Source organism: Halichoeres trimaculatus, unplaced genomic scaffold, assembly GCF_033239565.1.
Source record: "Halichoeres trimaculatus isolate MK-OKI-2021-1 unplaced genomic scaffold, fHalTri1.1 fHalTri1_scaffold_2, whole genome shotgun sequence".
Classification (NCBI taxonomy): domain Eukaryota; kingdom Metazoa; phylum Chordata; class Actinopteri; order Labriformes; family Labridae; genus Halichoeres; species Halichoeres trimaculatus.
The window spans coordinates 24,469,623-24,483,007 of NW_027437180.1; the positions used below are offsets into that span (position 1 = coordinate 24,469,623).

General features: G+C 40.6%; 1 protein-coding gene across 1 annotated transcript; it reads left to right on the plus strand.

Annotated features, from left to right (window-relative positions):
• The first annotated feature begins 4,782 nt into the window (after positions 1 to 4,782).
• On the plus strand, positions 4,783 to 6,282 carry LOC141811255 (fibroblast growth factor-binding protein 1-like). Its single transcript, XM_074699241.1, has one exon. The coding sequence runs from the start codon at positions 4,791 to 4,793 to the stop codon at positions 5,472 to 5,474; it is 684 nt and encodes a 227-aa protein (XP_074555342.1). The 5' UTR covers positions 4,783 to 4,790; the 3' UTR covers positions 5,475 to 6,282.
• The last annotated feature ends 7,103 nt before the right edge of the window (positions 6,283 to 13,385 follow it).

Consider the following 13,385-nt stretch of genomic DNA (forward strand, 5'->3'; position numbering starts at 1 on the left):
ATCAAACTGATCACTAGCCTCTCGCGTCCATATCACTTTGTCTGACATAGGCTGGCCATGTATGAGTTGCAAAAGAAGGTCAGTTTTGTCTGCATAGTGGGGAATCCAAGCTCTGCAATAACCCAAATAATCTGCTTGTTTTTTCACCCATTGTAGCTTCTGCTTTTTAACTTTGTTTCCTGTTTTGCTGAGATGTAACAGCAGAGCGAGAGAGTCAGTCCTGCATTTGTCTTCTGTTTCAGATGCAACTAATAAATCATAAATGTAAGTGAGGATCTGACTCCCACAGGGAGGTTGGAATGTGGACAAACATGCAATTATAGCTTGTATGAAAATGGTGGGGCTGTCTGCGAAAATTTTATTATTATTATTATTATTATTTTTATATGATTTCCTATTTAATCCTTCCCCAGGCTATCCCAGGGGGTCTGGAATGCTTTTCCTGCTTTCCTGTCCATTGAACCTGTATATATCCATCAGGTCTAAAAAGCTTTATATCCACCTTTCTGGATCTTCTCTAACGTCAGGCAACGCTACACAAACTTTCTTGACTTTACTGGGTTGCCACGGCCTAAATACATATCTGTACCTTGGCTCATCTCCTTCTTTTACGCCCCGTTTGTTCTTCACTATCTTTTTGCTAACGTAACCCCTTGTCCTCTTTTACTCTGCTTCTTTTCCTGTATTGCCCTTTGTCTTTTCTCTGCCTCATCATGCCACACCCTGGCTGCAGCCAACTCTACCTCCTTTTTTGTTCTTGACTTCCCTGTCTTCATGGCTACACTCACTTCTAACATTCTGACAATTTTCTTTTTCTCTTCTATTTTCAACCTTCCTGAAACATCATATTTCTTTTTCCATCTTCCCATTTGTCTTATTCCTTATTTGTTTACTATTCATTATTTACTTATTATTGTTATTTTTATTTATTTATTTATTCATTCATTTATTTATTTATTTATTATTATTTATTTATTTATTTATTTATTTCGTCCGGACATCTCTTTTCTAATAGCATAATGCATATATTTTTCATCTCCTTGTGCCTCCGGGCCCTTGGAGGACTTACCACAACTATAACAATTTCCCATTATGACAACGTTGTTTCCCTTAATCCAGAGGTTTCATGAACTACTTCAACAGACTACTGGTTTGCGTTAACACCGTTAGGTTTCCACCAGTACTGCTGCTTCATTCAAGAAACATAGCATTCATTTCTCAACTCTCATACACACATTCATACAGCAAACTTTTCTCAAAAGTTTCTTCTGCAGGTATCACAATTTCAAACAGTCTCTTTCAAGGACTATTTTAACACTAGACTCTTCAAGGACTAGGTTCTTGGTGAACTCTACAAGGATCACCGTATGCACTTTACCCCTAGACTCTACAAGGACTAGGTTCTTCGGTGAACTCTACAAGGATCACCGCATGCACTTTACCCCTAGACTCTACAAGGACTAGGTTCTTCGGTGAACTCTACAAGGATCACCGCATGCACTTTACCCCTAGACTCTACAAGGACTAGGTTCTTCGGTGAACTCTACAAGGATCACCGCATGCACTTTACCCCTAGACTCTACAAGGACTAGGTTCTTCGGTGAACTCTACAAGGATCACCGCATGCACTTTACCCCTAGACTCTACAAGGACTAGGTTCTCGGTGAACTCTACAAGGATCACCGCGTGCACATGAGTATCATACTCACATCATATAGTGGTTATTTTGTTGACTCGGTTCGTCCTCCTCGGATCCCGTCAATCCAGTCCTGGCGTGTGGAGAAAACACCTATTTGCCGGCCTGGCGAAGAACGTCACCTCCCAGGACTTTCTTTCAGCACTGTCCTATGCAGGCTGGCCGTCGACGGGCTTCGGCTGGTCTTCCCCCCACGTCAGAAAATGAATCTATTGGGATCCGGGTCACGGCACCAGAGTAAATGTCAGGTTCAAATCGACATCCATTCAAAAAGAGAACTCGAGTCAAGAAAATAAGTTTTCCAATGGTTTTACTTGCAAGGAGTACAGGCCATACAACAAACACAGAGTGTGAAGCCCAACACTGCACTTTGGAGCATGACGCTGCACTGAAGAATACAGAGACAGACAGCGCTTATAAAGAGACACATTTTGATTACAAGTGTATGTGTGTGTGTGTGAATGTGTGTGTGTGTGTGAATCATATCTCTCCCCCCCCTTACTGCCGGGAACAGAAAGTACAAATATGGAAAGATGGGTTTTGCATACCGAAACTCAACAGTTTGAAAACAGGATGGGAGTGCAAGTGATAGCGAGTTACAGAATTAAAAAGGTCATCTCGTACTGTCCTTGGAACAAAGCTGGAGAAATGAAAAAGGCCAAGCATGATTAAAGATATACAACTTTCACAACTTCCTCTAACATCTCTTGTGAAGTGAGTAAATAAAAGAGCTCACTCAATAAATGCCAGGAAGTCAAAAAGAGGAGAGAGGGGGGATCTATGAGGAGAAGATGGGCTGATGTGTGGTTAATGTGTCACTCCTGGATAGATAACAGAGCTTTTACCAGAACAAAGACAATCTAATTTAACAATGTGGTCAATGTCAGCATCCAGAAGAAATGACAGACTCTGCAGTCATAGAAAAAAAAAGTTTTGTTTCTTTTTCCCTGGAACAGACAAAGAATTATACAACAGACTCCTTATGACTTAATTACAGACTTTGATAGGAAAATCCAAGAGGTCTATGTCATTTAATTATTTACGTTTAAAAACTTCTTCTACTTTCTTTGCTATAGTGTGTTTGCTGAAATGTCCTGATCAGCTGTTTTTCAAAGTATTCCAGTGTCAGTGAAGTGGCTCTTGGTTTGACTTTTTGCCCTGGGTATATATGTATATTCTTTCTTGAACATCTTTTATACTTTCATACACTTTTCATTCTGCCCTTTCTGTCCTTGATTATCTGACATGACACAGACCTGTGCACTTAATGATGTGAGGGGGAGGAAGATAAAGGTCAGTGTTGCTACACCTGCCTCAAATTAGGCAACTTGGGGTCTGTTAAACCCACAATCAGATGAGCCATTGATGCAGTTGGTCACAGGAAATCTCCAACCCTACTAAAGTTGCTTCAAGGCCAAAGAAGTTGCTGGTTAATCTAGGATTTGCTAAAGCAAACAGGTTGCTGAAATGTATGTTTGGAAAGGCTCTTCTTTTGGCAATCCTCCCTTTTGTGGAATTCCCCAGGGATCTACTCTTGGTCCCTTTCTATTGAAAGTGTTTTTGCTTACTCTTTGGTAATTTTCTTTGTTTTGTTTTGTTTTTATAAAATTATTGGCTGGTGCCTGCTGAGCCCTTAAAATGAAATCATTTTAAGTAAAGCTTTTAGATCAATATAAGAGACAAGATGGGTGATAAGTAATTGATGAATAATGTATGACCTTGATTTTTAACAGGACTTTTAAGATTCTTCTTCACATTCTTAGATTCAAGGAGCAAACAGCCTCATAGGGTCCCATATCGATGCCCTCCTGGATTCCTCTATGACTACTTTAAAGGGTGCCCCTTATGCCCTTACTTGGCCCACTTTGCAAGAAAACCACCACACTCAAGCTTTATTTATATAGCGCCAAATCACAATAAACATGATCTTAAATTGTCCCTTTGATTTCACTAAATGCTGAGGTAGTCAGCTTTGTTATTCCCTGCTTTTTTCTTACTCACAATCACAGGATTTAACAAATTTTCCCCAAACCTACATGCTCAACAACTCTGCTGGTTTTGGCACCTTTTAAAGTGCAGTTGGGGTCCTGTTATTTCTTTTATTACAGCCTACACCTTCCTACTAGCATGTTTTAGGGTTAATGAGACAGTTAATGTAAATGGGAAATACATCCCATGCAGCACTCTCCATATGTGTCTGAATATGTGAGGTTAGTCTTTGAGGAATTTTTAATCGACGATTAAAGTGAGCTCTTTCTATCAGGGATTAGGTATATTTCACTTTAGTCATGTTATCACAAGTCTTTTTGTCGCCCGCTTGGACAAGTCCGTGCAAATGCCGGAAGTGAGTAACAGGAGGCTCTTCTCTCATCGCTGAAAGCAGCAGCGGATTGGTGGAAAGTCTGAGGCGAGCCTCCACAACAGCGCGCGTGTTGCGTGCGTGTTTGAGTTGGACTTGTAATGTGGTAAATGGGCTTGTTAAAGCTATTTAGGTTAAACCCACTCTATGCTCTGCCACGCTGATCCGTTGTCAATTTTGGTTTACGGTTTCTTTGATCTTTCGTTGAACTGTCTGGTGAAGGCGGGAGTTCATTTTGGACATGTCAGGTCATGCCAGAACAAAACACATTCCGATCTCCCAAGAGAAACCTCTGCCAGGATTTTTTTTTCCTCAATGGAGACGTGTAACTCTCCGGAAAAGTGTGTGTGTATGTGTGTGATTTTGGGCGGGAATAGTGGGCGTGCCGCAGCATCTTTGTATGAAAGCCATGTGCGGCACCACGGAGAGCCAGAAGAAGCAGCTTTACGCACAGTTACGTTGACGTTTTGGTAAGTCAGACTTCGTTTGTGACTTTCTGATGTCTGTTTGTATATATAAATGTAAAATAAAACTATCTTTCAACCTTACTTTGAGTTTAAAACTGTTTTCTTATTATTATTATTATTTTTTTTTGTAAATTTCATTAATAAACTGGTGTCTATTTTCTAGATGTGCAGGCATAAATTAGAAAAGAAAAATTTCCAGCACTGAGTCTCTTGGTCTGTTATAACACCCTCTGTTCTCCATTCAGGTGATAAACAAAAAAAAAAAAGCATGCAGCTGCTGAAGACCTTCGCCCCCTGGTTGCTGTTGTTGTTCTTCGGGCAGCAGGTCTCTCTTTCTTCCGGTGCTCGCAATAAGAACCGAGGAGCGGGCAGAGCCGCGACCTCAGCCCCAGAAAGAGCGCAGAGAAGCGGGTCGAAATCGCCAGCGACCGGCCGGGGCAAGTTTCTCATCAGTGACAAAAAGATGCAGTGCACATGGGGGGCAAAGGATGTCGGGGATACTGTTCGACTGTCGGTCAAATGTGAGAACCCGGAGGCGCGCATCAAAGGCGGGGTGACCGATCTGGAGTGTAAATACAACGGCAAACCTCACCGCTGCCCAGGGTATGAGTCCGACCCTAAGGGCTTCTGGAAACAAGTGGCACGCGCCTTTAAGAGGCTGCAAAGCAAAGTGTGCTATGACGACCGCGCGCTGGTGAGGGCTGGCATGTGTAAGCGCGCGCCCCGGGATGCGCACTTCAAGCTGGATATCGGCAGCTCCATGGTTTCCGCTCAGTCCGGAGGGCTATCTGAGGATACCGAGCCGCAGTCACCCCGTCCCACCAGCTCCGCTCCGGAAGGACCCAAAGCCTGCACGGAGCAGCAGAGGAAGAAAAGAGCGGAGGAGAACTGCGGCAGGTGGGCCAGCGTGTGCACGTTCTTCATCTCCATGCTGCAGAGTGAGGACTGCTAAAGCTTCAAACAGGGGGTGTGGACGTGATCATACTGATACAGGATTTTAACACAAGACTTTTGCTTTCCGTATGAGTGATGACATATTATCGAAATATCTCTCCTTTCAGACATTTAATGGACAAATAGTCTCCCCCAGTGTGCTTTTTCATGATTTAAAGGGACTGATGTACAGTTTTCAATCATCCTCAAACATATCTGACTAAACTCATGCTGAAGGCAATGTTATCAGGTACTTCTCTGGAGTTTTTAACCAGCCTTATCAGAAAATACATCATTTCCATTATATGCAGTAATATATCACCAAAAGTATCTCTAAAATATCGTGTTTGTACATTTTTACTGTTACTAGAGAATTTCAATTTATATATGTTTGCCACTTACACAGCACTTCTTACATTCAAATGTATTATTAAACATGAAATAGTCAAAGTACTTGAAGCAGAAAAGAACAAATCACACACCAATACTTTATGGATCAGCATCCTTATAATTTATTACAATGACACAACACTTGGAGCTATGGCTTGGCCCTTAGCACGTTGAATACATTTGTTACTTGAAGTAAAACTAACCTCTGTACTTTTATTTAGTCATTCAGAAGTGTGTGTGTGTGTGTGTGTGTGTGTGTGTGTGTGTGTGTGTGTGTGTGTGTGTGTGTGTGTGTGTGTGTGTGTGTGTGTTTGATAAAAGCTCTTAAGTTTTGCTTTTACTCAGATTTTACTTTTTTTTTACAGTGTTTTATTTTTTACTGAAACAGCCATTAATCTTGACATATTCAATGGTATTTCCTCAACCTCTGGTCAACTTTATCCATCACCTTTGTAAACATCACTGTATTAATGCACCAAAAATAAATGTTTTCTATTTACTCAACGTGTCCTGTCTAAATCAACTCTGTCATAAATTCTTGTTCGATTGCTGATATCTGCTTCTCTTGATCTGCTTTGACAGTATCAACCATCAGGTGCAGTTCATCTTTTGTGTTGTGTCTGGAATGTTTTTCTTCAGTACGTTGCAGCAACCCATGTTTAATTTGGATTTTCTCCTTTAAGAATACATTTCGATCCAGAATTGTGTCTCGATCACATTTTTGTGATGACATCAAAGTTTTACAGTGAAGTTGTGTTATCAGGTTTTGGCAGTGATCTTTTTTGAGACAGTTTTAAGTGCAGGTTACTTAGCTTTAAAAGATCGATGGTTGGATAGTTTGTTAAGGAAAGAAAGGAGTGGAACAGGTTCATTACAGGGGTGTTTTTGCAGGATGCCCTCGTTTGAAATGCGATAGGCCATCCCAAAATCCTGACCAGTGATTGGAGATATGCTGAGTCAGAGGCAATACTGTAGCTCAAAAACTGTTTGGACTTTGTCACAGCCAGCTTGTAATTTGATATATAATCATTTTTTCCTGCATGTTGCTTACACTGGACTTAATCCTGAACCAGTCAGCTGAAAAGCACTGCAGAGCTGCCTGGAGCTGTTTGCCTTTTTTATTTTTTCATTTCACTGTTTCATTGTGTTACTTAAAAGCTCATCTTAGTCTGCAGTGTCAAAGTCATTTCAGAATGATTTTCACTGAACTGGATTTCCCAAAAAAAAAAAAAAAAAAAATCAAATTTCTTCCCCCTTAATTCTTACTTTATACTAACTTATATATAAAGTTATGATGGGAGATAAAGTACTTATCTTGGCCTTCCTGTCATCTTTGACATACCCTCAGGTTAAAGCACCACACACCCATTATTGAAGACTTTTTTTTTCATACACACAAGTGGAGTGATTGTGCATGGCATCCAAATAAAAGGCTTGTTCCTCCTGTTTCCTGCAGCAGCCTCTAATTACTTTCTCAGTGACAGCAGCCAGCTGCATTAGCAGCCATTTATAAATAGTTAGGGCTGCGATAATCCAGCTGTGTATCCCTGTGTGTGTGTGTGTGTGTGTGAGATCCTTGAACAAGTGCAACCGCAGATGTGTGTTTAATGCTTTCCTGTCTGCTCTCGACCCTCCTGACCTCTGACCTGCTGCTTTTTGTCCCCTCAGACAGACATGTTAAAAAAAGACAGCTGAAGAGAGATCTCTACCATTAACGGAAGTCCACTCTCTTTGAAGACACAAACGGGAATTTTGTAGACGTATTGTTTTACGGATTCCTTTTCCAGAGCTCAAGGACACATTCCAAGAAAGAGGAAGTAGTTAGGGGTTAAAGGTTCTGGGTGAGAGAGGAAATGAGGATACCATCTGATGGTCAGTGCTGCAAGCTTCAGCTGCCACCTCATCATGTGGGTTTACTTCTTTTATCTTTTGCCACATTCAAGCTTTGATCAAACAGAAGATCCACCAGCAGGATTATGTTCTCCACTCTCACTTCAGACTCAAATGAGTGTGCTACAAATCACACGGTGGGTGGGCTCTTTAAAGTTCACCCTTTTACAAAAAGTGAAGTTTGTAAAATGAGATGACATGAGATTCTCAGATGATTGTACTCACAACCACAAATTCCTGGCACTGCTTCTGCTCTAATGAGATTAGTAAAAAACTACATCTGAACTGACAGATGTAAAGATTTTAAGTTCCTGTGTGTACTCATTCTTGTTATTGAGTTACTTTAAAAATAGGGAAAGAGAAGAAAGTAAACGCATCTTGTCGTAGTCAAACCCTACAAACCCTACAAACCCTAATTACATAACAGTACGACTGCCGTGTAAAATATCAACGAAAACGGGAAGTCCACTTAAGTATCAGGGCTCTGGCAGTGTCATGCTGTTGTAATGTTTTGTTGTTATATCGCTGAAACACAGAAGTCCTCCCTAGAAAAAAAAACATTATCTACATGGCAGACAGCATGTGTTGCTTTAAAGCCTGTTTGTATTGTTCAGCATTGGTTGTGCCCTCATCATGTGCAAGCCACCCATCCTGTGATCACTTATCCATTCCCACACCATTACAGATGCAGGGTCTGGAGCTGCATGTGGATTTAAAAAAGACTGCCATGGTTTGGTCTGTCAGACCACTTCACCTAAGTTTGTTAAAAGGGGCTTTAGCCCACTGAATGCAGTGACAAATTGTGTTCACAGAAAGCTGGTTTCCAAAAGTGAATTTTAGCCCATGCAGAGATTTCCGCTCCAGAGTCATATCTGTTTTTTATGCAGTGCCATGTAAAAGCCCAGGAGCAGTGTTTTGTTGTCCCTTTGCCAACCTTTTGAGAGCATGTTGCTGGCATCAGATGAAAAGTAAGATATTATCTTTTATCAAACTTATTTTTCATCTCATTTTTCACATTTGATATGATCTCTTTGCACTATTTGATTAATTGTTCACTTAAGTACTATGAGTTGAGATGATTTGCAAACCATCACAATCTACTTTGATCAACATGTAGGGATGGGTACCGAAAAAGGTACTTTGGGTACCGACCGAGTTCTGTAAAAAGTACCAGGTACCAATTCATGTAAAAATCAAAAGATACCATGTTTAGATACCTGAATGCATCTTTGTGACTGTGAGGGAGTGGAAGAGTAGACGATTTTCCATGCTAGATATGAATGCAGCATTGCAAGGTTATATATGGAAGATCAAGTATGTTAAATTGAAAAAAAAATTAATAAACATATTTTTTACCACATAAACAAACAAAAAAAATTACAGAAAAGTCGTACCGTTGAATACTGGTACCTATTGCCAGGTACCGGACATTGGTACCGTATCGTTTCAAATGTGGAAGGTACCCACCCCTATCAACATGCCACACAATGTCTGAACTACTTTGGATGGGATTTTGTGTGTGTGTGTGTGTGTGTGTGTGTGTGTGTGTGTGTGTGTGTGTGTGTGTGTGTGTGTGTGTGTGTTATTTCTACCTCTATCTCATACAGGCATTTTCCATGGAATTTGCTCTCAGGCAATGCCGGCCCTGTACAAGCACACAGGTGCTTAGAGATAAAGACGTGTCGATCATTACCTCAGTTAAACGTGCTTAAGGTTGGATGCACTACACTTTATAGACTTGAAGACTTTGTTGACAGAAGGAGAAGTTATTTCTCTCCCTTTCGATACCTTAAGCTGATCCACAGATGGTCAATGTTTTTCTCATTAATATCAGCACAGTTTGCTTTTATTAGTAGCATTGCCTGAGTGTCTTTTGGAGTCCCTGTAGGACCTTCTTCGTAGCTCTCTTATTATCACTGTTCAATGAACTTAAGCAATTCAAATTTGCTATTTTAGTCTTGTCCCATCTGCACCCCAACTTGTCCTGCATTTGAATGGAAAACTGTTCATTTCCAGATAACATTTATTTCCACTGTCACTACCATGACACTTTTTTGTTCTCTGTGGAATAATTCACTCTGACATTTAAAATTGGTGTGTAAAATTTCACTCTTCAAGTTAAAGATGGTGTCCAGTCAAGCCAAGCACCCTCAAACTGACGCAAAACCCTTTAATACCATAATGAGGAAAAGGGATTCCCAAAGGAAAACACATTTAGTCAACAGTCATCATCTCACCTGAGTCATATTCAGGTATGCGTGTCTTTTGCCAACCCTGACATAAAGGGTACATGTCTCAACTTCATTCAAAGTCCTTTTGAGGTGTCAGGCCTGTCATGTGAAGACATAATCCCAGCAGCAGTGGGTACAGCTCAGACAATAAAGGTGTAAGCACAGTTATGCAGGCTTTAGACTAAATGTTGATGTAGTTTGCTGTTCAGTGCAGCTGGTTAGCTCATAGTCTGATTGAGACAAGAAGACTTTAAAGACAATTTAAAAGAAAGACACAGTTATTTCACATTTATGGTTAAATACACCGTTTGAACAAAGTCAGTCTGGTCCTTGACTTTAAAAGTGATGGATGTCATGCGTTCATTTTCACACACTGAGCGATGTGAAGCCAAAAGGTTTTGACAAACTGAAATGAGGCCAAGGCATTAAGGGAAGTGACCTGATGTTACACTCTTTCTACTGGTGAAAACACTCCTTTGACCAACTGATATAATGTCAAAGATGCCTCAGGTGGGCACTGATTCTCGTGTTGATTTGAAGCAGACACTGAGGGGCCGTTTACGCAACGACAATTTAAGGGTGAAACGCAAAAGTTTTGTTGCGTTTCAGCCTCGCGTTTACATGGAAACGGCGTGTCAGCTGACCTAAAACGCAAACTTTTGAAAACGGCCACTGGAGTGGGATTTTTCTGAAATGCTGCCAACACCGTTGCAGTGTAAACAGTCAGCTGGCGTTTTCAGTGGAAACGCTGCCGTCACACTCGCGCAAGCGCATACAACGGCACAACAGTACCGTTATTACGATCATCGCAAACTACCGTGTTGTGCTTGTGCTGCTTAATCTGCTGTATCTGCTGACTGTCTTCATACAAAATGTACATCTTTTACTCCACTTTTGCACTTAATATTCCCTGAAACACCAGATGATCGGCTCAACTCTACTTGGGTGGAGATCTTCCAAAAGCTGCTTCTGGACAAGACAGTTATCAGCACCACCTGCAGGCCTGGCATGCTTACTACAGCGTTTTCAGTCCCTCTGCGTTTCTGTGTAAACGCAGATTCTTTTCACTGCGTTTTCGCGTTTTCAGATGAAACGTTGTCACGTAAACGGGGCCTGATGTCTTTGAAAAGCTCAGTGACTCCTGTGTTTAGAAAAATGAAGATCTGGGCATAAATCAGCATGATCTAAAATAAATGACAAAAGCCACGCTCAAGAAAAATTTATTAAACATTTTCCTTTTCTAGTTAGACCCATTTTCTATTTATGAGAAACAGGTTTAACCTATACTGCAGCTGGTCAGCAGGGGGGCCCTTAATGTGAAAGTCAGTGACCACTTACTGGGTCATATACAGTCTGGTTTGGTCCTGGAAAGAAGTGTCTCCTAACATTAATTGTTTTCATAATTGGCTGTAAACATGTTGTTTTTTTGTGGTAAATATGTTTCTTTAGTGTGTGAGTGGAGCCTGCCTCAAGTAGACACTCAATGAACTGCAGTTTTAAATACTTCCACAGTGGCCTCATATTTTAACACCAGAGGTTGCTACTTGTTTTAAATGTAAGACAAATCAATCAATTAATCAATGCCAAAGATTCCTGTTACAATAATCTGTTCTTCAATAAACACAAACCTTCGCCACTTTCGCCTTCAGAAATTCCTGTTCCTGCCTCTCTCCATCACCTGACTTTTCCAGCCTGCCCACACCCCAAACCTTTCCACTTCTCAGTAGCCCTGTGGTATGAACAGAAGCCAACTTTCATTCAGTCCCTGCCTGAACATTTTTTGTACTTCAGCCATGGCGGTCCTGTCTGCTCTTGGCGTTTGTTCCTGAAACTCACTCCTGAGAAAACTTTAACCTTTACTTTGATCATGCCAATCACTGAGTCATGCTTCATAGAATACTACACCTTTGCTGCCTTTGTCTTTTATTATAAAGCCATTTCATTTTTATGGGCAGTGAAAAATGAATGGAAATAGCAGTTCTGAAATGTAAGCACACCAGTCTCTAGATGCATGAGAGATTTCATCTTCCTTTAGCAATTTAAAAGAACAACTTCTACCAGATTACGCTAAATTAACATAATGAATTTAACAATCTTCGTAGCTGTGTTTACAAATAAAAGCAGAGTGGACTTTGGAAGAGCTTTTCAGAAAACAAACGTCTAGGTCAACTTGAACTTGACCCACAGTGTGGCTCAGTCAGTGTGATGATGGAGAAAGAGAGGAGGGGCTGGATGTCAGGAGGAGACAAAAGAAAAATATCAAAACACGACTCAACGCTCCACTAAGTATGTCAGCTGTGACCCATGAAGTTGAGCAGACACATGCCCACCCACAGACACCGAAAAAGAAAAACACGCGAGGCAGCGCAGTGGGAGGAGCTGGAGGTATTGTTCTTCCTGTGGCTCGAGGTGGCCTGACACCCACACCCTGCTGATCGGACCGTGTTATTGGCTGCCCGTTTCTGAGGCAACAATCAAGGGCAACTGCTCCGTGGAAACAATAAGAGAAGTGAACAAGAACCTGGGATGACCCCTCCTTCAGCCACACACACACACACAAACACTGAAACATGCATAAAAAAAACATTCTGCTGTGAAACAGGTGATGAGCAGTATAACTTTATCAGCTGATAAATTAATATAGAATCCAAATACATTAATATTATTTTGTACTAATGAAGTCAAGACCGCAGTTTTTGTGCACAAATGACCACAAACAAACAGAGATCTGCTTGTGATGAAAACTTTTGGTTCTGCTCAGCTTTTTTTTAGTTTGATCTGACACAATAAATTCAAACTTTACACTGCAGTGTAGCCACATTTAGAATCTATAATCTAACTTTAATGTTTATTCTATACCAGCTGGTACCCACCTTCTTCTTTACATACTTTTGAGCTTTTAAACTGTAATAACTATGGGCAAAAGTGCTTATTTGCTTGCGTGACTCTAATTTAAGCTATTTATGCTCTGTGCCACTACAATGCACACATATGTTTGGCTCAAGCTATCTGTTATATTTGTATTATTAAAAAGAGATAAAATTAAAAAAAAAAAAAGTATGACGCTCGACTTCTTTAGGTTAAGATAAAACTTAGTGATGCATTGGAGTAGTGTGTTATGTCACCAGCTGTATCTCGAAATAATCTGCCAGTATGCCAATGAGCACGGATCCTGCCCACCCTAACACACCAATACACTGTCATGTGCATTACTTCTAATAAATTATGAGAATTATTTCATTTCTAAAAGTTTACTTTTTTATGCAGTAGACTGTTCTGTAACTCAAAGACTCTTTGAATTGTGGTGCCTGGATGTAATGCACATGTAGATGTAGCATTTCTTTACATTATTCCACTTTCTATAAAGACAAAAAAAGCTTTCTCATCTATATTCATATCTATCTGCACTATTCTTAATA